The following is a 22,845-nucleotide window of genomic DNA, read 5'->3' on the forward strand; positions in this document are numbered from 1 at the left end:
CTATGGATTTAGAATAGTTTATTAAAATACAGGGGAAGATTATACCCTGTAAATTTTTGCAATATATTAACTAAATTAAAAATTCTGTAAATATGTTGGGATGTTTCGATAAATGAATCCTCATTAACTTGAATCTCTATTTCATTCATTACTTTGCTTATATAATTCTATATTGTCTGATAAAGAAAAATGATATTACATTTCAATGTGTTGTTTCATCGTGTCTCCATTAAAATATGGCAGAGTGAAACAGGAGCTGGATATTAATTAATTCCTTGTATATAATTCTGTGATTGAAAATCTCTCGAAACGGCCTACAGGTACACGAAAATCATCAGAATTGAAGCTACTACGTCGACGAGTTTACTCGTGAGAATTATTCTTTTTTGGCAAACCACCCTTTTGGAATATTATCCTTCCAAGACGGTACACACGCACGCAGTACGCAGCTCAACACATTTTTCGACAGCGTCACAGCTTTTGTTGCACACGCTATGCTGACGCCGTCGGGCACGCCTGTTCGCTACCTGGTTGCCATATTCTCGTCAGTCTCTTTCCACGTCCGCGTAATTTATGAGCTTTAATTAGCCAAGGCACCCGAGGGCAGACCAGGTTCCGCACTATCGTAACTAACCCTACCGCCATTGCTTTTACCACCCCCGAACTACGCTTGTCCCGGTTCGTTGTCGTCCTCGCCTCCAAAAGACGACAAACTTTTGCGCAGTGCTTCATGCAAGTTGGATTCAACGTCGGATTTTCGCTTCGGGCCGGCTTAATGGCGATCATTATTCTTTAGACGTTACCGTTTCGACCCCGTTGAACCAGCCACCGACCCTTTGTTCCGCGATGCAGTCTGTTGCTCCGAACAATTTAATAGGTTATCGTTTTACGCGGAAAATAGTCTACTATTTCGAGACTCCCTGCGGGAGCGAAGCATCCGAGACGCTTGAATATCTTGGATGCTTTCGAAGGTATAAGGATCTTGTCAACGACGACGTTGTGTATTAAAGCTACATTTTTCAGGGAATGTTCTCTGCAATCTTGAAATTATCGAAATTTTTACGAACGAACATCAAAATAGCGTCAAAGAAAACTTAATAAAATACCTACACAATGCCTACAATTGATAACTTATATCAATGAATAATATTATATCCATAAAAATACGATTAAAACTTTCATAGAAGATAGAAATATTTCACAGATGCTTCGCGCGATTTTCTTGGCGTAAATGATGAACAGAAAAGAATCTTATTATACTTATTGTGTTTTTATAACAATGACTGAAAGTATAGCAAGTTATTCGAACCATACATGTATGGTTATACTTGTTGAAGGGTTAAACAGTTTGTCAATTTGATTGTCCATACGAACATGCGTTACTTGTAGATGTTAAAATAATTTTTATTAATGTCCGTTGTACTTGAAAACGTTTATGTGCAAAACATTCTTCGTTGTCAATAAATATTAATCATTGTTTAAGAGATACTATTGTTATTTTTTAAATGGGTAACATTCTATAAAATTCTAAAAACGCCCCAGATTTTCTGCAGCCAGACTAGAATAACCCCTCGAGAGTAGTCTGAGCAGACAACTGAAAAAAAAGAAGTCTTACCTGTAGTACCGATTTATCAAAGCCCGCTACAAGAGCAGAAGGTGAGGAAGAAGGTGAAGGTGACGACGAAGGCAAGGAGGTTGAAACTGAGGGGCTACTGGTAGCAAGGGGGGTCGAGGGTGTCGAGGGGGCAGGGGAAGATGCCAACCCCCGAGAGCCCCCTGCAGTTGCACCCGCCGACCCCGGTGCAGCGCCTGCACTCCTCTCGAATTCTGCAACAACAACAAAAATACGAACATTAGACACCTTAAAAACAGAATCTCCTTAAACACTTGATACAATTTTTTTTCGTTGTATCAATTAATACCAATTCTATAATACAATTGAAATCATGACCAAATACGGTGAAAAGTGGTGTATGAAACCTACACCACATAAGTTTTCAATATTTATCAAATAATAGCCACCCAGTTGTGGTTACTAGTTTAGTTGAACGTAATAATGGTTTTGGTATTATGTTTAATGTGTGTATCTAATTTCTGACGAGTCAATTTTCTCCATTTATTAACAACGATAAAAAGCTGTAGGTTTATTTCATTCAAGAAACAAATAATTTAGTTCTTTATATTTTGTGTTTACTTTATTATGTACTCGAGAGACTGGCATCACTTGCTGAGAAGTTGCTACTAGAAGGAGCTATAAAAAAAAATGCCCGTGAGTTATGTTTACGATGTGTGAAAAATCCGTCGTCTCGGCCATAAATTGCGTTTCCACAATAGTGATTCCGTTGGTTGTCAGTTCACGTGGTACGAAATCCTCGGCAATAACGAAATAAACTTTCCCAAAGCTCTGTTCGCTAAATTTCGATTCTATGAAGGTACATTCTGGCACTTTGATGTACGTTGAAGTAATACAGTCTCTAAGCAAATATCCAATTCAAGGATACACCGATATAGGAAGTATGTCAAATTGAACTTTTACTACAGTATCATTTCGTCGCTAAATACGTATGAAAGGGCACATCAAATATTTTGTAACTTCGTTAGTTTAAACACTTTCGAAACAAAGCTTTCGGAATACATTTTCAAATACTTGAACTTTTAAAAATTGTAAACATTTTTTTATGTTTTCAGTTTTACAATGAAATAGTTAAAGTTATAAAAGCGCCCATTTAAACCTGTGTTTCTGTATTGGGTGGAAAAAAATGTTTTGCCCTGGCTATCATAAGTATTCTACACTTCCAAGTCAGAAAATAATTATAAAATAGATTCAGTAATTACTTATAGATATACAGGGTGTTCGACCACCCCGGAGAAAAATTTTAATGGGAGATTCTAGAGGCCAAAATAAGACGAAAATCAAGAATACCAATTTGTCGATGGTGGCTTCGTTAAGAAGTTATTAACGTTTAAAGTTTCGCCAATACTGAATTTTTTTCTAGAAAGTGGATAGGATTTCCGGTTAGGTCTATTCACCAAAAATGATTGCAATTGACCCCTGCAGACAAAAATATTTTTTTCAGAACGATTTGAAATTTTTTTTTTTCGTCGAAAAATTTCAGCAGCTACCCCCTGTCGATTTTTCTTAAAAATTCCTTTTTCATTTTTAGTAATTTTGTTTGATACCCTACAGAAAAGTTGTCTAATACTTTTTTGTAGGTATCCATGAGCTCTACTTCAGAAAAAAATTTCATTGAAATATATTCACTATTATAAGAGTTATGGCTGTTTGAAAAATGGACCCTTTTTATGGAGTTTTTCTTATTTTGCGGAATCAAGGACCAACTTTTCGAATATTTTTATAATTTCTACATATTCTACACTAAAATACGCGACGTTTGGCTTTTTGAACATTAAAATCGACCAATCCGTTCAGAAGTTATGACGTTTTAAAGATTCGCATGAAAATTCAGTGAAACATATCGATGGTATGGTCAGACATTATATTTTCGAAAAAGAATTTTTTTCTCGAAAGTGCGTAGAATTTCGGGGGTATGTGTAATGACCAAAAATTATTGCAATTGCCCCCTACTACTAAAAATAATTTTTTTAAAACGATTTGAAATTTTTTAATTTTGTCGAAAAATTTAACACCTTCTCGAATTTTTTTCTCGATGGAGGATGAGATTTCGAGGATATGTGTATTCATAAAAAATGATTGTAATCGACCCCCGCAACCGAATATAATTTTTCCAGAACGATTTGAAATTTTTGAATTTAATTGTTAATAACTTTTTAACGAAGCCTTCATCCACAAATTGGTATTCTTGATTTTCGTCTTATTTTGACCTCTAGAATCCCCCATTAAAATTTTTCCCAGGGGTGGCCGAACACCCTGTATACTTAAAGACGACGAGAACCGTGGTCTCGATAGGTGAATTACACGGGACAGCCGTGTTTTTTTTAACACTGACTCATTTTGAAGCACCGCAGATCGGACTCTGTTCGCAGCCACCAGCGAGAAAACTTGTAATTTTCCGGTCGGTCGACAACATTGTATTCTTTCTCGCGCACGGCGGTAGATAATAAAAACGGGAAAAAAAGGAACTCGGCTTGAAAGAAGCCAGGAGAGGCGGGGGTGGAATGGTTTCGAGGCACGTACACCGAAGAAGACACGGTCAATTCATTGAATAGGAAAGTAACTTCCATAGTTTATAAGTTTACCCTCCGAACTCGCTTCGGATCGAGTTAGAGCGACGAAGGAGGGAAATTGAAGCGAGATCGCGGTGGATCTCGGTGTGCCGGGAAGAATCTTCGAAGATGCATTTAATATGCTCCGACTCTAATGTAATTGAAAACTTTCCCGTGGACTCGTCCTTTTTTTCGTGGCGCTCGATTTGTGATGGCTCTCGAAAAGCCAGGAGCTCGTGAAAACTCCATAAATTACTGTCCTGATAAACGAACCGCTGAAATTATCCCTTAGTTTTGGTCTCCTTCATTTTCGACGAAACAATACTCCACGATCAGTCCAATTAGAACGATACTCAATCGCGTCTGACGTTTCCCTGATTTATTATCACTCGCAAAACTTCCTTAGCTAATAATTTCGGCGCACGTTTCGTCAAAAGCAAAATTTGGTTGGAATCCAAGCTTCTTCGATATCGTGACAAATCATTAAATAAATAAGTACGAGCAGAGAAAAAAACATTTATGTAGTTAAATCAGAATAACATTAAGTGGAGATCTACAACGAGAGGGTAGATATTTTTCCCTCAATGACGAGTCTGACTAGTCGCAAGTTCTCCATGCCAAATTTCACAGTTGTGAGACTACAATTGTAATTGAGTCTTATAAATCTGTTCATTTAAATAGTATACATTTGAAAAATTATTTGTAATTAAATTGTACGTCAAGGGATTAAGAGAGACAAAAACAAAAATAAAAGTCATATCGAACGAGCAAATATTGATGTTTGAGAATATGAAAATCTGCATGGCGAGATATCAAAATGCAGGAATATTTCGCGAAGAACTCTGAACGGGACCGATGACATGAAATATGTCTCCGGGGATCGCAAGTCGTGTACGAGACGCCCTCGAATCCAGTTTTACGAAAGCCATTATATTTTTATTCCCGGGGCTTTGCGTTCCCGGCAACGCCAGACCGAGACATTATCTTAACAACCGGCGGTCGCTCGTTTTATTGCTGAATTTCGTTACACTCTCCCCGTAGCCAGCAACAGAAACGGAAGCAGCCGGAGAGCCGAGGAAACGGAACAGAAACGACAGAAACTCGTTTGCTCGCATAATTACTCACGGAGCCGCGGCACTTTCACGGACGAAGAAATATTTCTCGAGAGCGGCAATATATCTTAATCCATTCGCCGAACTCCTAGAAAACGATGTCCTTGCTACTGAGGACGCCACCCACGACGACACGAGAGTCAACCCGGTGAATCGAGGGGAAAAAAATGGTCGTAATAACCTACGAACATCCGGGGAGACGAAACGAAACACGGAATTTATCTTACGGACTCGAATTTCATCGCGATAGTCAAATATTTGCTACGATCTCGATGCAAGTATGTACTTTGTTTAAAAGGAGAACTTCAATGATATTTTCCGAGGAGTGATTCTAGATCGGTGGTCGGCGTTGCTTTTAGCAATAAATCTATTTTTAAAATACGATAAATCAATGGTTAAAGCGCCAAGAGAACTTTAGGAGAAGCGTAATGGTTGATTGTATTGGGAAAATATAAGTGAAATAAATTTGCAGGATCAATATATCCGGCAACAGTAAATGCATGTGCTTTTGACAGATTTATCGTGGTGGTTCCAGTCAACGTGGTAAAAAAGAAGACAGACGTAGAAATATTGGCAATAATATACAGACCGAGGCACGTAACGTTGTCACCCTAAAATTTCAGTTTCTTCCGACGATACGGGAAAATGTCTGATAAAGAAATTGTTTACGAGGGATAAATTTCGTGACTGGAAAACAGTTTACGTTGAGGTCATATTTTACAAAGCTTTTGTTAACCCCGTATGTAATTCGCGGAGTTTAAATGGAACAAATCAATTATTTTTGGTTTGCAAGAAAACAATATTACTCAATAACAATAGTAGACATTTAACAATAAAGTAGAAATAATACTATTGTTGTCCGATCACTTGTAAGGTGATACATTAATAAAGTTAATTTTTTGTATAATAATTATCAACTTGCTTCTTAGTAGATAGTTCCTGCTATAACCAAACTTATCCTATTTAAGAATCCTGTTTTCATTTGAAACGTGTAGAATAGCTGAAACCACGAGACGATTTCTGTTTACTACGTTTAAGAATACGCGATCAATAATAATTTTTCTTCGACAAAATTCCTACGTATTTAAATATCTTACACATTCTTTGGTAAAAGAATCATCAAAGAAAATCTAAAAGTATGCATTTCGTAGTAGAATGATTAAGGTTCTGCAATTTTTCGCCACAAGTACGGCTAACGTAATTCCCGATACGGGGATTAAATAATTAAATTAATAACGAAACAATAGCACAGAATTTATAGGTTGACACGAAACTACGAGATGCGTCGTGCATTCTGGTCTGCGTGTATGCACACCTGTATTCCAGCCGGATGGAACAAAGTTTCCCTGCAGGTAAGACATAGGACATGCCGCGCGTGCTCCGATGTATTCGCAAAGTTCTATCATAAGTTGGCCTGACTGCTAAGTCCTTCACGCATTCTAAAGTTGGATAGTCTCCGAACTAGTCGTGCAACTTGAGTTACACGCTAAATACATAATAACAATGCTCGTATAAAGCCTGTGCCCCCTCTCGTCTCCCTGTATCCCGTTAGATTATGCTAATCAAGAAGGCAAATCCCGCTGGCAGGAGGAAACAGAACGCATGAACTCCGCTTAAAATTCACCTCGCCTTTTATTCTTTAAGGGCTTTAGAAGGGCGACGTGGTAGACATACGTGACTCGTATCGCGAGATGATGTTTTTTTTTTTCGCGAAATGAACGATAAAAATACAAATTCGGACGCGCGAACAAAATACCACGAGTAACGGTGAACACATTCGGGGATATTTGTACGTCGAGTAAAAATTTAAAAACTCGCAGCCAGAGTTGGGAACATTTTATTCGCGAATAACGCTGACTTTTGCTCGCGGCTCTGCTCGTCTGGAGCACCGTTTAAAAAAAATCAGTTAATTCGTTCTTATCTACGAACGAGATACGAAAATTAATTCACCGACGAATTATAAGGAACTTTAGGATGATTTTGACGTTATAGATTATTCGAATACTTTAATTAATATTTCCATTTAACTTGCAGTTACGATGATGCAAACAATATTTCAGAAATAATTTTAATGTTATCAAAGTATGGAAACGTTGAAAAGATTTATTTGTCCCGAGGTTGTTTCACAAATTTTCAAGATCACTTTTAACGCTGGTATTATATTACAACTACGAGCAAGAAAATTCCAAACAATTTAATAAAATTTTAGCATCAAATTAATTCGCGCTAATGATGCAAATAGATTAAAACGAAGCATGGAATTTACGTTTATAAAGAATTTTTAAATCGCTGGATTTTACGTAATGGAACTTTAGCATGTCCACGTGGCTTGCTTAACTCGGGCTTAATGGACTTCTTACAGGAAAAACAATATACAACATCGCAGAACTATATGTGATTTTACTATTTCAATTTCAATATTGGGTCTTTACTGTAATATCTTTACATTTATCCTTATAATAATATTCCTAGCTTTCTCGTGTCCCTCACTTTGATCTACAATGATATAACCACAAATTGAATTTCACGTGGATTTGTAATTCGAAAATTAAAAAATAATTTGTAAATTTATTGGAAATTAAACTCAACAAATTTTCGACACGCAGACATAAAAAGTCTGTCGATAGAAATGTCTTTGAGAATAATTGTTGGTTGATGAATGAAGTTTGCCCGATTCTATAAATGCAGTGAATTTTTCGAATTCGAGTAAACGAATCGGAGGGCCGACCGCGCATCGTTTCTCCTTTAATTTCGATTCTGTAACGCGAACGCCTGGTCCGCGAAACGCCACTGAAAGCGAGGGTGGTTTCTGAAGAGGACATTCGTAACACTTGTCGCCGCAGCAGCTGCCAAGAGGGAGTTATTGCTCTCGTAACAACGGCAACAGGGGTGGAACTTTTCCAACATCGTACCGTCAACGGGAATCACACGCTTGCCCAACGTCGGTCTTTGAAAACGCGTCAGCTCTTTATCAAGGCTAACAAGAAGCGTCGACTCCCGCGACGATTCTACCCGAGTGCTTGTCACTCGAGAAATCCATCTTTTCGCGTATCTGTCGTATTCTAAATAAAACCTCTTATCCAACTCGCTCCGACCGCCGTTCGATCCAACCGTATATCATACAAACTTGCTACGAAGGAAATTGAAAAACTTCTTAACTTTTAGATATCTACGCTTTTCGACGAAACAAGGATCTTTTTTCTTTTGTTTTAAAACACGTTATACATAGAAGAGAATAGAATTATGAATAGAATGGTTCCTAACCTGTGGCTGCACCTGGACTTCTGGGGGCCCACGAACTTGCACGCAGAAATGTTGAATATTTATTTTCGTTGTTTAACACGTTGACAACTGGTAGTCACTGGTAATCGGTACTTAATATATACTTTTTAATAATATCATTGCCGTTAGGAATACTACAAAATAACAAGTACCCCATTGAACTACTGAATATTTCTATTTGTTATAATTTGTAAAAATATCGAGAATATCCCTAGACAGAGAAAACTGGAGAAAACAGAGAAATCTTTATCTTTTCGAGGCTTTGATATTAGAACTGAAGTAAATCTTTCGATGTCCTAAACTCACCACCCATGTCTTATACAGAGAAATTGCAAGCATTCAAGCGTGGAAACTTACGCCTCAGAAAACTTTTAGACAGTATCTCAATGAATTTTGTAATCCAGGATCTTTTTAACAATTATTTTATCAAAATGAATTCGTCCTGAATTAACCAATCCTTTTCGAGTGCTTTTGAAAGCTTCTCCAGGCTCTGCTCAAAGATGAGAAGAAACGACCGGGAGGCCCCAGTTTCTAATTAATCAACGAAAATCGCGAGGACTGCGAGTACGGCAACGTATTTTGAACATTTCGAGTCTGCTGCGGCAACGATACGCGATAAACAACGTTTCCTGACCGCGCTATTTGTAAGAATAACAGAGAGATCCCAGTGTGTAACGCGTGGGCGCGATTTATTCCGCGTGCAGCGAGGAAGACAAGCTCGTGGCTGCGGGGAGAAAACCAGAGGGAAAGAGAGGAATAAGGACAGAAAGGCAGAGGCAGAAATCCCTTGTTAGCGGCAGGTCCGTCGAGACAAGTGCCGCGGGTGGTTCCGCAGTGAAAAATAGGACGAATTTACAGCGTGAAACATCAATTCTCGGTGGCAGCAGTTTTATTCCGTCGTGGTGGCCAACAGAGAAAGAGAGAGAAAGCAGCGCTAAGAGAAAGCTGCAGAGGTACTTGAAGCCCACTTCCTGGTGAAAAATAGGAAAGCCACGCTACGAGCTTAGCTCCACCGTCCATTCCTCTGTCCTGTCTGCCAGGGGGATAAGCGATGCGACAGTACGTACGAGATCCGAGAGAACGAACCGCCGCGACGATGAAGGAGTCCCTGTCCATGGTTCGAGAACATAGTCGCGGGAAAAGCGGGGATAGCCAGTGAATGAGAGTGATAGATTGCGCGACTCCGTCCTCTGACACTCTTCCACCAAAGGGCAACGCGACCATTGTACTCCGCGAACCGGAACCCAAACGTTGGACAATATAGACTTCCGTTCTGTTAAACGGGGCCATCCTTGATTCCCCTGCACGCAACCACTGTTTGCTTCCTTCCAAGGACTTTGTGTTCAAACCGGTCAGGAGCTTTTGTTACCAGAAATAACACTGCAACGACGCTTGGCGCCGATGATTTACATTTAGTAACCGGGCTAATGGACGCGAGGGACAAAGGGTACTTGTAAACTAACGAACGAAAGATTTTTATCGACGGGGGAATCTCGATTTTGGCGAGGATACCAGGGAAAGGTGTACAGTGACCGTAGAAAGATATAAACTTTCAACCTGATAATTGTACGGACGTTTCGTTTCGTCGATTCGATTATGGAAAATGGAATTTTTCACTTTACTGTGAAAAGGAAACATTAGATTTCATTGTGCATAGATGAATTTATTAACAGCAACGATTGTCTATTTTATATGTGTATATAGAAGGGATGGACTATCGAGTATCAGTAGAATGTAAAAAGTTATTTAGAATCTTTGATATTTTTTATTTTTATACCATTGATTACTTTGAATCGTTCCTTGTATAAATTTGATGGCATCATCTCACATACTAAAAATGATTTGATGTATATGATTTATATAATTTGTTCTCGTAGTATGCTGAATAAAACTGAGAACCAAAATAAATCGTATTATCGTTATGTACACACCTACTGTCACATGTGGAGATATTTATTAAAAATATTAATCCTACTTATTTACAAACTACCTATTTGCTGACACCTTTAACTGTCACGTAGAGTGAAGCAGTGCCAGTGATCGAGACTTTCCGTACTTTTAGTTAAATGTTATCCTTCGGCTTTGCTTCAGCTGTCTCAGAACCATTAGCCACCGAAGACCTAACCCAAGACCGTACAATTTACTTTGTTAGAAATCCGCTTAAAGTGTCGTATGAGTGAAATGACCAAAAAAAGGAATTCTGTCGCATCAAAGAAGTCGGACAGTAAGCTTCTTGACCACGTTACTTCGTCTCGACGTAAAGGTAACTATGTACGATCTGTTGGTTCCATCGATAAAACGAAGCAAACGGTATGTTTGTATGAAAGTGGTTTCTCTTTTGAAATAAAAATTTCAATTCAAATTTAAATTAAAATATCAATTTTGAAAAAATCCACGCAAAATCTCCAAAGAACTTGCAGGTAGATTAAAGGTGGAGCACTATAGAAACTATAGTGAGCAGAAAATCCAGTAAAAGTTCACCGCCAGAAACGCGTGACAACAGTCTGAAAATTAACGGGTTAAACTCGAGCCGTCAGCGATCGCGCCAGTAGTTCAGTGTCACAGGAAACACGATAAAAAAAGCACGGAAAAATGATTTGCAACGATAAACCGCGATAAATCCAGACAGTTCGTCGTCGATACAAAATCTGTAAATGCGGAAAATATATTGCAAATCCGTCAAAAACGCAATTTCAAGAAACAATCGATTCAATTAACGAGCCTGAAATTTTCATTCGAGTTTCCGAATCGAGCGCGATTAAACGGTAAAAGGCAGTCGGTAGAAAATGCGTGCAAGCTCCATCGACGAGCTGAAAAGTGAAACACGGGTCGGTAAATGACTGCTATTATACAGTCATTAGCGAATCAGAGTAATTAGGGAGAATGAGTTCCCTCTGTCACGAACGCGAAATGAAGCGCGTTAATCGTCGCGATGAAAGGCGCGGCCGCGCGAATTCCTCGGCGGTTCAGCCAGACAAATCGTCGCCAATAAAACAAATAGATGCACGGCGTCGATACGAATGTAAATGAAACGATAAAATCTTGACGAACGAGACAGGGACAACAGGATTAAAAGATTTTCGCGGATAAACCAACGGAAGCACTTTTTCCCTTCGCGCCGCAACGAACCCCGCCACGAGTTGAAACTGCACCGGTGAATTAAAATAAAGCGCTCGCTCCTATGAAGAATACTAACTTTGCGGCGAAAGCTTAAAACTCGGTATTCCGGTTAATACTCTCCCTCGTTTTCCGTGATTTTCAGTAAAATAATCCCGTAAAGTTGAGCAAATATTCCGCCGCTTTCTTTCCACGGCGATCATAACTTGGTTTCTCTTTTCTACAAAGTGTAAGTAGCCACTCTAACAATTCGGGCAACCGAATAATATTCGACTAGAAAGAGAAAAAAATGAGTCGTATATTATTATTACACTGCAGATCTTCAGGAAAATTCATATTTTTATTAATAGAATTAATGAAATAGAAACTTTCCAGGGGGTTAAATGTGCAATCTTTTGCATTCGTTTGTACCACGTGTGCAATTATACAACACACTCAGAACAAATATACAGAATGAGTAAATAAGAAATGCTATTTAAAATATCTTGTTCTTTTTCTAGATTCGATCACAAAGTGTTTTACATTTTCAATTATATTTTCTTTTCGTACTTAATGGAATCATATTGACCCAACAATTGACAAAACAATTCTCCGTACATTTTTTGTTATTAATTTTAAATCATATTAAACTCGAAGAAGGTCTTGAATTTATTTAGTAAATAGACTGCGGTTCTTTATGCAAATTCATATTTTTAGAATTAATGAAATGGGAGTTTCGTAGAGGGTTGACTCATCCCTAAATATAATAATTCGTATCTTACTTTAAGTATTTTAGGTAATTAAAATTTTCCATGAATGCATAAACATCCGTAGTCTAATTATATTATGCAGGGTGTTCAGCCACCCCTGGGAAAAATTTTAATGGGGGATTCTAGAGGCCAAAATAAGACGAAAATCAAGGATACCAATTTGTTGATGGAAGCATCGTTAAAAAGTTATTAACGTTTAAAGTTCCGCTCGTACTGAATTTTTATTTCGAAAGTGCGTAGGATTTCGAGAGTATGTGTAATGACCAAAAATGATTGTAATTGACCCCTGCAACCAAAAATAATTTTTTCAGAATTAATTAAAAATTTTTTTTTTCGTCGAAAAATTTAGGCACCTACCCCCGTCGATTTTTCTTAAAAATTAGTTTTTCATTTTTAATAAAATTGTTTGACGCCCTACAGAAAAATTGTCTAATACTTTTTTGTAGGTACCCATGAGCTCTACTTCGGAAAAAAGTTTCATTGAAATATATTCGCTATTGTAAGAGTTATGGCTGTTTGAAAATTGGACCATTTTTATGGGGTTTTTCTCATTTTACGGGGTCAAGGACCAACTTTTCGAATATTTTTACGATTTGTACATATTCTCCATCAAAATACGCGAAGTTTGCTTTTTTAAACATTAAAATCGTCCAATCCGTTCAGAAGTTATGATGTTTTAAAGATACGCATGGAATTTTGCAGTGACATTTCAGGCCTCAGATTGTATTTTCGGTAAGGAATTTTTTTTCTCGAAACTGAGTAGGATTTCGGGGGTATGTCTGTTGACCAAAAATGCTTGCAATTGACCCCTGCAACTAAAAATAATTTTTCCAAGACGATTTGAAAGTCTTTTTTTTCACCCAAAACTTTCAGCACTCACTCGAATTTTTTTCTCGAAAGTGAGTAGGATTTCAGAAGTATGTGTCTTCACCAAAAATGATTGTAATTGATCCCTGCAATCGAAAATAATTTTTCCAGAACGATTTGAAATTTTTGAATTTAATTGTTAATAACTTTTTAACGAAGCCTCCATCAACAAATTGGTATTCTTGATTTTCGTCTTATTTTGGCCTTTGGAATCCCCAATTAAAATTTTTTCCAGGGGTGACCAAACACCCTGTATACAATAAATATTTCATCCAACCAGTTCTGAACGTATCAAGAACCCCGTTGACTATTTTGTACAAAATCGTCTACGGAACACCATTCGCTATAACGATGAATAATTTGATGGAGGGAACAGTGCGTGGAGTTTTCTCGCTTGAATGAAGCCCCCGTTACCTATTCCATCGAAAGCGAGAAGAGAAAGAAAGAAAAATAAAAGGGACCGTGCTTTTCTCCCCGTGGAACCATCACGGCAAAGGACGAATTAATCTGGCTTCACGCAGAGCGAGTGGCCCTTTTGCCCCGCGTTTTCGATGTAATTGAATCTCTCGTCTTTGCCAAGGCAATTGTTCCGCCCTTCTTACCCCCCCCCCCTCCCTCCCCGTCGAGAATTCGGGGCTGCTCTCTTACCGCGAGAAATTAATTTTCTCTTCCACAGAAGCACTACTCGAGATGGGGAAAAACATGAGCAATGGAACTCCGTTCGGTTTTCGATCGTAACGATGATCTTGTACGACGCGACGATCATTCAGAAACGATCGACCATTTTCTATCGAACGTTTCGGCCCGAGAGCACGTTCCATTCAAAGCTAATACTGTTAAATAGTAGCGTTTGAAGTCGGAAGCCTCGAAGAAGGGATTAAGGGCGATTGCTACTCAGACTTTATTGGACTAATTTTAATCTCGATAAAGAACGTTGAATAAATCAAGGCTACAACTGAAAAAATAAGGTTGTTATACATGCAAAAGTCTGAGTCTTTTATTTTGTATTAATTTGAAGAATAAAAATAAACTTCTACAACCAGTTTTTGAAATTGGAAATTGACCAATTATTTCGATCGATTCGAATCTTCCTTTCCAGGGGAGGAATGCTAATTACGAGGGAGGAATCGTGTCAGAAAATCGCGATTACTTTTTTCGGAACACAGACGGAAGAGGGGGCCGAGCTACCAACGAAACTCCATTAAGCCTTATCATATTAGGATAATAGGATTGCTTTTATTACAATGTCCTCGAACCAGGATTTCTGTTTATCAGTGAAAGACACTCCCTTCTCATTCTTTCGGATACTTTCCTCGCGAGAAGACCCGGGAACGATGCGAACGAAAGACGAAGGGGACGGAAAGGGGTCCTGGAGAAAAATTACTTTCGCGTCGAGACGTGACGGAAATGCCGGAGCAAAAGATTGCAAAATTACGGGGCGTATTTAAATATTACGAAGGCCCCGTCGGGAAAAGTTTAACGAGAGCGCTTCGTCTCGAACGACAGCTATGCAGTCGCAACTTTTAACGCAAAAGATGGCACCTGCAGGTCGAAATTACCCGAGATTTAATAAATTCCAACGTCTTCGGAACGCTGTAAAAAATTGTACGAAGGACGAGCACTAAACGAAAGGGAAAAGGGGCTTCTTTACGAAGGGAAAACGTGGAAATGAAAAGCAGACAAAGTTAAAGCGTATGAAATTAAATACGTTAACGAGTCTCGCGCGCTGGCGATCTTTTCAAAGGTGAAAGAATACACTTCTTAAAGCGTAAATGTCACCGAGAACCTTAAGCTTATCGCGTGACTTCGTTTAGTCGTTTTACCTCGTTTCAATTCGAAGTATATTGCTTCTCTTTGCTAACAGAAAAATATTTGCAAATTCAAGTTTAATTAAATCAAAATACGCACGAGAGACCTGCACAGTGACTAAGAACACTTTTCGGTTGCCAGAAAGTTGCAGGGCGGTTCTGCGCGGCCCTGTTTCCCTTTAAAAAGGTCTGTCAAAAACCGTGCGTATCACGAGGTACCTTGCAGCACCTAATACATCTTTCAGCGTGTTTCATAAACGATAAAAGAAAATGAAAAACGTTCGGCAAGGCGGGACCCAGCTGTACGAATAAAAGGCGTCGAGCAGAACTCCTTCATCTCGCTCGTCGACAAAGAATATAAATCATATGCTTAAGGAAGTGGTTTGGCGGCACTCTGGTTCTTTTTGTAAGGAAGATTACGGTGCAAAGGACTTTCCTCATTTTTCTCCGGGAAAACCGGCCGAATTAACATATTCATAAGATATTTATCAAGGTATCTCTTTGACACCTATTTTATAAACGCGCCGCTTATGAAACGAATAAATTAGACGCATCGGGGACCGAGTATCCGCGCCGCCGGGGAACGGAAAGCGAAACGTGTGTTTGTGGTTTGCTCGACGAAGAAACTCCTTATTATGGGAAGAGAAAGAGAGAGAGAGTAGGGGATGAAAGGCAAAAAAATTCGAGCGAAAAGAAAAATCTCGTTCGACAGGATAATACCGTCTGCGCGCACCCGGTGCGCTTTTGCCACGGTGCACGTGCACAGAGAGGTGCATACATAATTCCACGGTGTTGGCAGAGTCCCGAGACCTCGAACGGGCCTCGTGCTACGCAGTCGTCTTAAACAACCTTCGTAATGGAACCCGTGGATTTGACGCGATCGCTGGGAACGCGCACTCCGCGCAATGGGCGCGCGCGTATGCGAGTACGCTCGCCGGTGTGCAAACACCAGCCTCGGTTGACGGCGTATACATAATTCAGGAATGCGTGTGTCGTCGATACGGCAGCGAACGACGCGCGATAGTTGGCCACGTATGCCCCATGCTGGATGCTGGGCGACGCGCATCCGCCCCTTCGTGTTTCTACAACCCTCTCGTTCCGATGCACTCCGCTGATTTTTTGGCCCTCCGCCAACACCGACGCCGCGCAAGAATCCGTTGTTTTACAGCGCCCGAAAGTTGTTCCAAAGAACGACGTGTGTCTTCGGAACCTTCTTTTCGCGAAAATAGCTACATGCGTCCAGATTTCTTAACCCTTCGAGTGCTACGAACCCATGTATGTATAAGTTTGTAAATTTTTTCGATCTCTCGTTTACCGCGACATAATTATCAGTAGAAGGAATGGTAGGAATGCGAGATTTTTATTTTTCAATCTAGAGACTCTCAAAGTAGTTAAAATTGAAAAAATTTGACGGGTTCATTTAGAGAATTTTATGTGAAATAAGCTGCACGAGTATAAATATTGCAAACCTTAAGAAATTTATGAATTTTTCGCTTTGTCTACATTGATGTAAAATTGGATATTTAGAAAATGGGGTAGTAACAGCATTGCTTTTGTGGGAAATAAGTTCTGAAGTTGTGTTAAAGGGTTTATAGAAAAGTTTTAATAACATACAATTCTAAAATATGGGAATACAATTATAGGTTATGCAGTTTTACAATAATCGTTTATATATATTTCTGAATCTGCGCAAGCATTGAATCCACAGCTCGTTCTTAGTGTCTTCAGAAAACTTAGTGTTGCAAAATATGCAGACTGAATCACTTGATCCTGATTGATGCTGTTTATTAGTATCAAATGTCTCATTGTGTGATTTTACTTTTCTCTCATTATATTATAATTGAACGCATAATAACTTAAAAAACCCATTGATATTATGAAACTGCGATTATTATAGAATAACATACTTTTCTGCTTTTCTTTAAAATCACAAAATAAATAACCGAAAATTGCACTAGCAAAATTAAATAGTATACGTTTGACAAATTATTCGGAATTAAATCGTACGTCAAGGGGTTAATTAAGTTTATTAAAATATGTAGAGATTATGATTTCAAGAGTTTCTTCTCTATCGTCTACCTATATTCTCTATAATATACTATTTTGATACTCGTTTTTAACCAATACTTGCTCCACAGAAAATAATATTTTATTTGATCTACTGTTTTCTACGGTGATGAAATCAATGCTACCAAGTTTGATACGCACCCTATACCCTAAAAGTAACAACAAACTCATTAAGATAGATATTTCCAACGGATTTTTTTTATACTCGATACGACAAAAGCTGGTAAACGGTCCCCCAAAGAACATCGACAAGAGCTTAACGACGCTAAAGCAGGAAGCTCTTATCCGAACTCTAAGCTCATTTTCTGTACCCCGGCAAATCGTCTTAAGGTAGCTTTCTTCTTTGAAAATAGCCAAACAATTGTTTTTTTTTCTCTTTTGCAATTTCTACTAGTACAAAAGAACGTATCTCGAAAATATTATACGTGAAAATCTCGAAAATGAATGAAGTTAATCGTTTCCTATATGTTTTAAATCACGAAACACTTCTCGTCTTAAAACATATTTCGAAATCACTTGGATTCGTTTGTAATAACTCATACAAAATTCGAGAATTTAAATTTTTGACAAATCTGGGCAAGAATTGAGCAAATTTTATAATAGTTATGGTTTCAAATAACAAACACTGAAACTCCCTTTCTTATTTTTCGTTTCATGTATAAGAGATAGCGGTTAAGATTCCTTTTAATATTTGTAATTAATTTAAAAGCAAGCACCGAAAGTTGATTGTTTGTGTTCAACCAACATTCTAGGGGATTAAAAAGCTTTCGAGTGTCCAAGGTTTCTTCCATACGTCCTCTAACATACGTATCCTTCGTCCACTTTCAGTAATAAATTGTATATACTCCAAGTGCATAATAGAATCTACAATCAGCAGCATGAATTTTAAATTCTCACGAAAAGGCTGGCACACAAGTATCCACAAAAGTACAGTCCACGATATCTGATTAAACGCAGCGACGTTTTCAGTCAAACATTTATTATATTGCCCAAATACGTAGAATATTCTCCAAAACCGTACCAAAATGGAATAACTGTCTTACCTTTTATTCGCCCGTGGTTTTTCGCTCAAATAATTCTAAAAATGGGAAGAACACTCAAGTAAAGTGTCCGATCGATTCTCGTCGCAGTTTTTCAAAATAAAACGATGGTTTAAAAAAAACCTTCTTCTCTCAAACCGAAAAGAAGAAAGTCCTCTTAAAGGGTAAGTTCAATTTCTCACTTTTCTTTCATTCGTGCAACCCCCAAACCCCCGACAACCCTTTAATCTCCGAAGTTGGTAAAGCTTACCGCTTACTTAGTCGTAAAGCCGTCCGGCACGGAAGAAGATTTTCGAAAACTTCGTACAATATTCCCCGCGACCGCGGACGTTTAACGAGCCGCGTAAATGACAAAGTTTACGATCTCGGCTTTTATTTAGAAAGTTCTGAGATCGCGAGACATCGCAGTCCTCCTGAAGTCGATCCCACGCACACGCACAATGCAGCGCGGAGCTCAAACACATCGCGGAAGGGAACTCCACCCTCGGCACTCCAGTAAATAATTAACCGTATAGCCGGGGCCTCGAGTGTTCACTCCTCGAGTGAAGGATTCCCCTCGTTCCATCTTTCGTCAGCAGACGTTACCTGACCGAAGACACGAGCACATCCTCGCGATTCTCATTAAAAATACGCACGGCGAACCCCAACGCGCGACTCGCTCCGAAAACCGGAAAGAAACGGACGAAGAGCAACGAATTTTAAGAACAACCTAAAAATACGTTCATCGTTCGATCACCAATCGACGTCTTCCACCCGATTAAAATACACCGCGACGTTTCTGGTCCTACGTCCATTTTCTTACACGCCCGTAAACTTTGCGCGAGAATTTCAATATTTAATCTCGACCCAGCCTCCTTCAAAATCGGAATATATTCCGTATCTGGTTTATTCCTATGACCCCGATGGAGCCAACTTCAAATTAATTATTAATCGTTCCTAAAAGGCATCGCTGTTTCGGTCAATGAGAGCAAGTTCCTCGGGTAACCCATATTCGATGAGGATAAATATAAACATCTTTTTTGGTTGCAAGAATATGACGGGAATACGTTCTATTTGTATCAACGTTTCGACCTAATACGAAGGATCGAGCATAAACAAAAATATAAAAAATAATCAAATAGAATAGACACGAAAAAATTTTGCAAAAATAGATCAAAATTGATCCAGGAAATCTACATGCGACGAAAGAGATATTTTCCAGCTAGAATTGTTTTCCCTCCCACTGTGAAACGCCCAGCTACGAGATAACATGGTGCTTGTTTTATTTTTGCATGAATAAATGTTCTCTAAATTCTTTTTCTAAACGTTCGTTATCCATTATTAGAGTCGACAGTGAGCGCGTTTAATTAAAACAGAATTTACATACCGGATGAGGTTATTTTTAGACAAATGTTATTTCCCTACGTTATCGAGAAGTTTTTTCAGTTGTAGAAATTAAAACAGTTCGGGCATTACCATAACGAGAACGTGGTAAAATTCTTGAATTCACGTTTCACAACAGACTCAAGAGGACGACTTTAATACAGAGTCGCACCACTTTAAGGAGATGAGACTGAGACTACGCAGAAATTACTTGATTCCATCGTTGGATAAAGCGTACAAATACGAAATGACGTCGTCGTTCGTATATTCGACAGTAAAGAACTCGGAATTTCCACATGAAATGCAGAGGCGGACAGGTGGTGCTTTTAGTTTACGGTTCTCGTTACTACTTTATTGTGTGTGTCGAGATCGATAACGCCCTGGATATAACGATATATTTTCCACCGGTAATCTGCACAGTAGCTCCGATAAATCTCAACTGTATTTACAAGAAGCCTTCTTTCATGATTTCGCTCGTTCTCTCTGCTTTTACGTAAATCTTTCTACTACGTCTTGTTTCTCGGTTTTGAAATTTAATCGAATTCCGTATCGTTTCGTAAAACGTGGACAGGAACGTTCAAGGTAAAAACTATACAAGTAAATAATTGAGAAACACTCGTCCTATTTGGCACTGTTCCTATGTTACAGTCGTTTTTAGTTTCAATTATTCTTATTTAAAACTGATAAGACGTTGCTCGTAGCTCAATTTTGTTAACTGTAAAAAATACTCTTATATTATTCACATTTTACAAATTCTAGTTTCTTTTATAGATCAATCCAATTTAATTCAATTTTATCCAACGTTTATATTAGTCCGCGTGTTTGCACTAGATTATATCACTGTTTTGAATTAGATCGATATCCTACAAACAACTTCGAAATTTTGAAATTTAAATACGATGTAAATACAAACAGTCAACTTCCAAATTTTCAATTATGACTAATTTCAATTTGCTTTTGTCAATAGCAGTACCTATAGAAAATTTTTATTAGAGTAAAGGTGAAAGAACAAATAGAATATCAAAATAAAGGTTATCTGAAACATTGCAGAGTTTCCAAACACAGCTGACGATACCACGTGTGTACATATTATTTTAACCAACATCGAAATTTTATAATGCTCAATATCATTTTAACGTTGTATCGTTATAAATCACTGAATTTCTTTCCGAACCAGCTATAAAACTATGTGAAAAATTACCATGTTCCATGTTAGGAAATAAGAAATTGATCCTAGAATCTACCTTCAAAATCAATTTAAGAAGAAATTTCTTTTCAACGTCTTGTAAGTCCTGAAAGTGATTCAATCAAACTGGTGAACTTTTCCACTTTCACTTTCCTGCCGAGGAATTTTCTTCGCGTTTACCTCCGCTTCCTCCACGACACCTTGCATATTTTCTACAAATTTCAATATCCAATTTTGTGGTGATTATACCTAACTATATCTACGCGCTTCAACTCCGCCACCGATTGATATCGAACCAAATCATTTATATTGCGAGAAACGAAGATCAATTCACACGATCCCTCAGATTAACGTTCCAAATTCGTTTCTGATTCAAAAATAACGCAACAAAAGTCTTATGTCTGTTCAGTTTATCCAGTAATTTAAAGACATACAATTTTCTAATATAACTAAATCCTTAAAAAATATTCTCAGGCTTGAAATGAAATATTATCTATTGCACGTAGAATAAAATAAGCTGTAAAGCTTGCAGTGTGCAACGATTCACGCGTTTCCCTTGCAAGATTGCATTTTAAGCTACGAGGATGTACGGGACTACTCTGCGTAGAACTTAGAAACTGGAAAAATGTGTTGTACCTCGGTAAGATAAAGATTTTTCCACGCTATTTTCAACCGTGATTCTTATATTTCAGCGCTACGAGTATCATTCACGTTTCAGAGAAAATTACGTTGAATGCGAAGCTCGGAAGCTTTCAAGTCGGAAAAAAATTCTTCCGTTCTTCCTCCAGATTGCTGTGCTTTTCCAACGATTCCCTAGCACGGAAACGCGGAAGTATGCGTTTGAAAAAACGACCTCCTGAACCCTCGATACCCCGGCCTGGTCGGTGAATCGCGAAAACGAAGAACCATATTTGTAGCGAACCAACCAACTTTCCTCTTACAATTTCAATCGTGTTTGAACTAAGCGGACGCGCGATACCAACGATCGTTCGGGATCGTAATAAACGCCCCGGCAACATATTTCGTCGACTTCGAGGCAGACATTCATTCGTAATAAAATGCGGAGCTTGGAAATCAGAGAATGTTAAAAAAATTTATTAAATTCGACCGACAACTTTCTACGTACCAGTCCACCGAGCTCAATTTCGTCGTCACGTTTTGAACGAAGCGAACAGAAACGATAAACAAGTTGAAACCGATACTGTTGATACGAAAAGTGGAGGATAACTCTCCTATAACACGGTGCGAACACTATTTCGATATAATATACTGCACAATTTTTAGATATAGTGCCGAAAAGTTTCAATGTTTATCGATTGTTTACAAAAACTCAATTTTCGTTGTAGATAGACTAACACGAACTGTAGGAGCCATTCAAAAATTAAATACTTGCGAATGTGAGAACTCTGACGCTTTTCTTAATTTTATTAATAACGTTAAGATATGTTTGACGAGAAGAGAATTTGGAAAATGCACGCTTACGTACCTTTCGGGAACTACGAAACTGTTCTGTTGAATATCACGCCGCGATACGCACGGTACGAGAAGCAAATAGATACTGCGATGGGAAATGCGAAAGGTCGCTGTGGAACTAAAATTCTACGATTCCAAGGGTACAAATTGTTTTCATTTTGCTTAGCTACGGTCGACGTTCGACTCGCTTGTTTGGGTCGTTGTACCTGTGAAGCGCGGTCTGCTATCAGTTCCTCGAATACAAAAACATGAAACAATCTGCCTAAAGGCGATTTCCTGAACTTCGACGCGACATCTTCCCGGGAAGAAATAAATACTATTCCATTAAAATTTGTAAAGTAAGAAAATTCGTATTTAACACGTCGCGGACGTGAATACTATAACATCTAAATTTATAAGCCACATTGTCATGCATTCAATTCTATATAGTTTTTATTTTCTGAAATTATTATGCACTTTAATGTAATCGCTGAAGAATAAATCACACGTCCATTTTTGCTCGTTAAAATTTGCACTGTCCACGAACGTGTTAATTATCGTGCGAAGGGGATCTATCCTCGTTCGAAAGATTAAAATTATATTTAAAAGCACGAGTAG

At 38.4% G+C, this 22,845-nt stretch overlaps 1 protein-coding gene across 7 annotated transcripts in view; it reads right to left on the minus strand.

Annotated features, from left to right (window-relative positions):
- The window catches only part of LOC143342394 (dystrophin, isoforms A/C/F/G/H), a 655,322-nt gene that overhangs the window by 550,877 nt on the left and 81,600 nt on the right, over window positions 1-22,845 (minus strand). For all 7 annotated transcript variants that reach the window (XM_076766217.1, XM_076766218.1, XM_076766213.1 and 4 more), the window contains one exon: window positions 1,616-1,827. In XM_076766217.1, coding sequence (XP_076622332.1) covers window positions 1,616-1,827 — 212 coding nt within the window. The remainder of the gene's footprint in view (window positions 1-1,615; window positions 1,828-22,845) is intronic.

The sequence above is a fragment of the Colletes latitarsis genome, chromosome 6 (genome assembly GCF_051014445.1).
Source record: "Colletes latitarsis isolate SP2378_abdomen chromosome 6, iyColLati1, whole genome shotgun sequence".
Classification (NCBI taxonomy): Eukaryota; Metazoa; Arthropoda; class Insecta; order Hymenoptera; family Colletidae; genus Colletes; species Colletes latitarsis.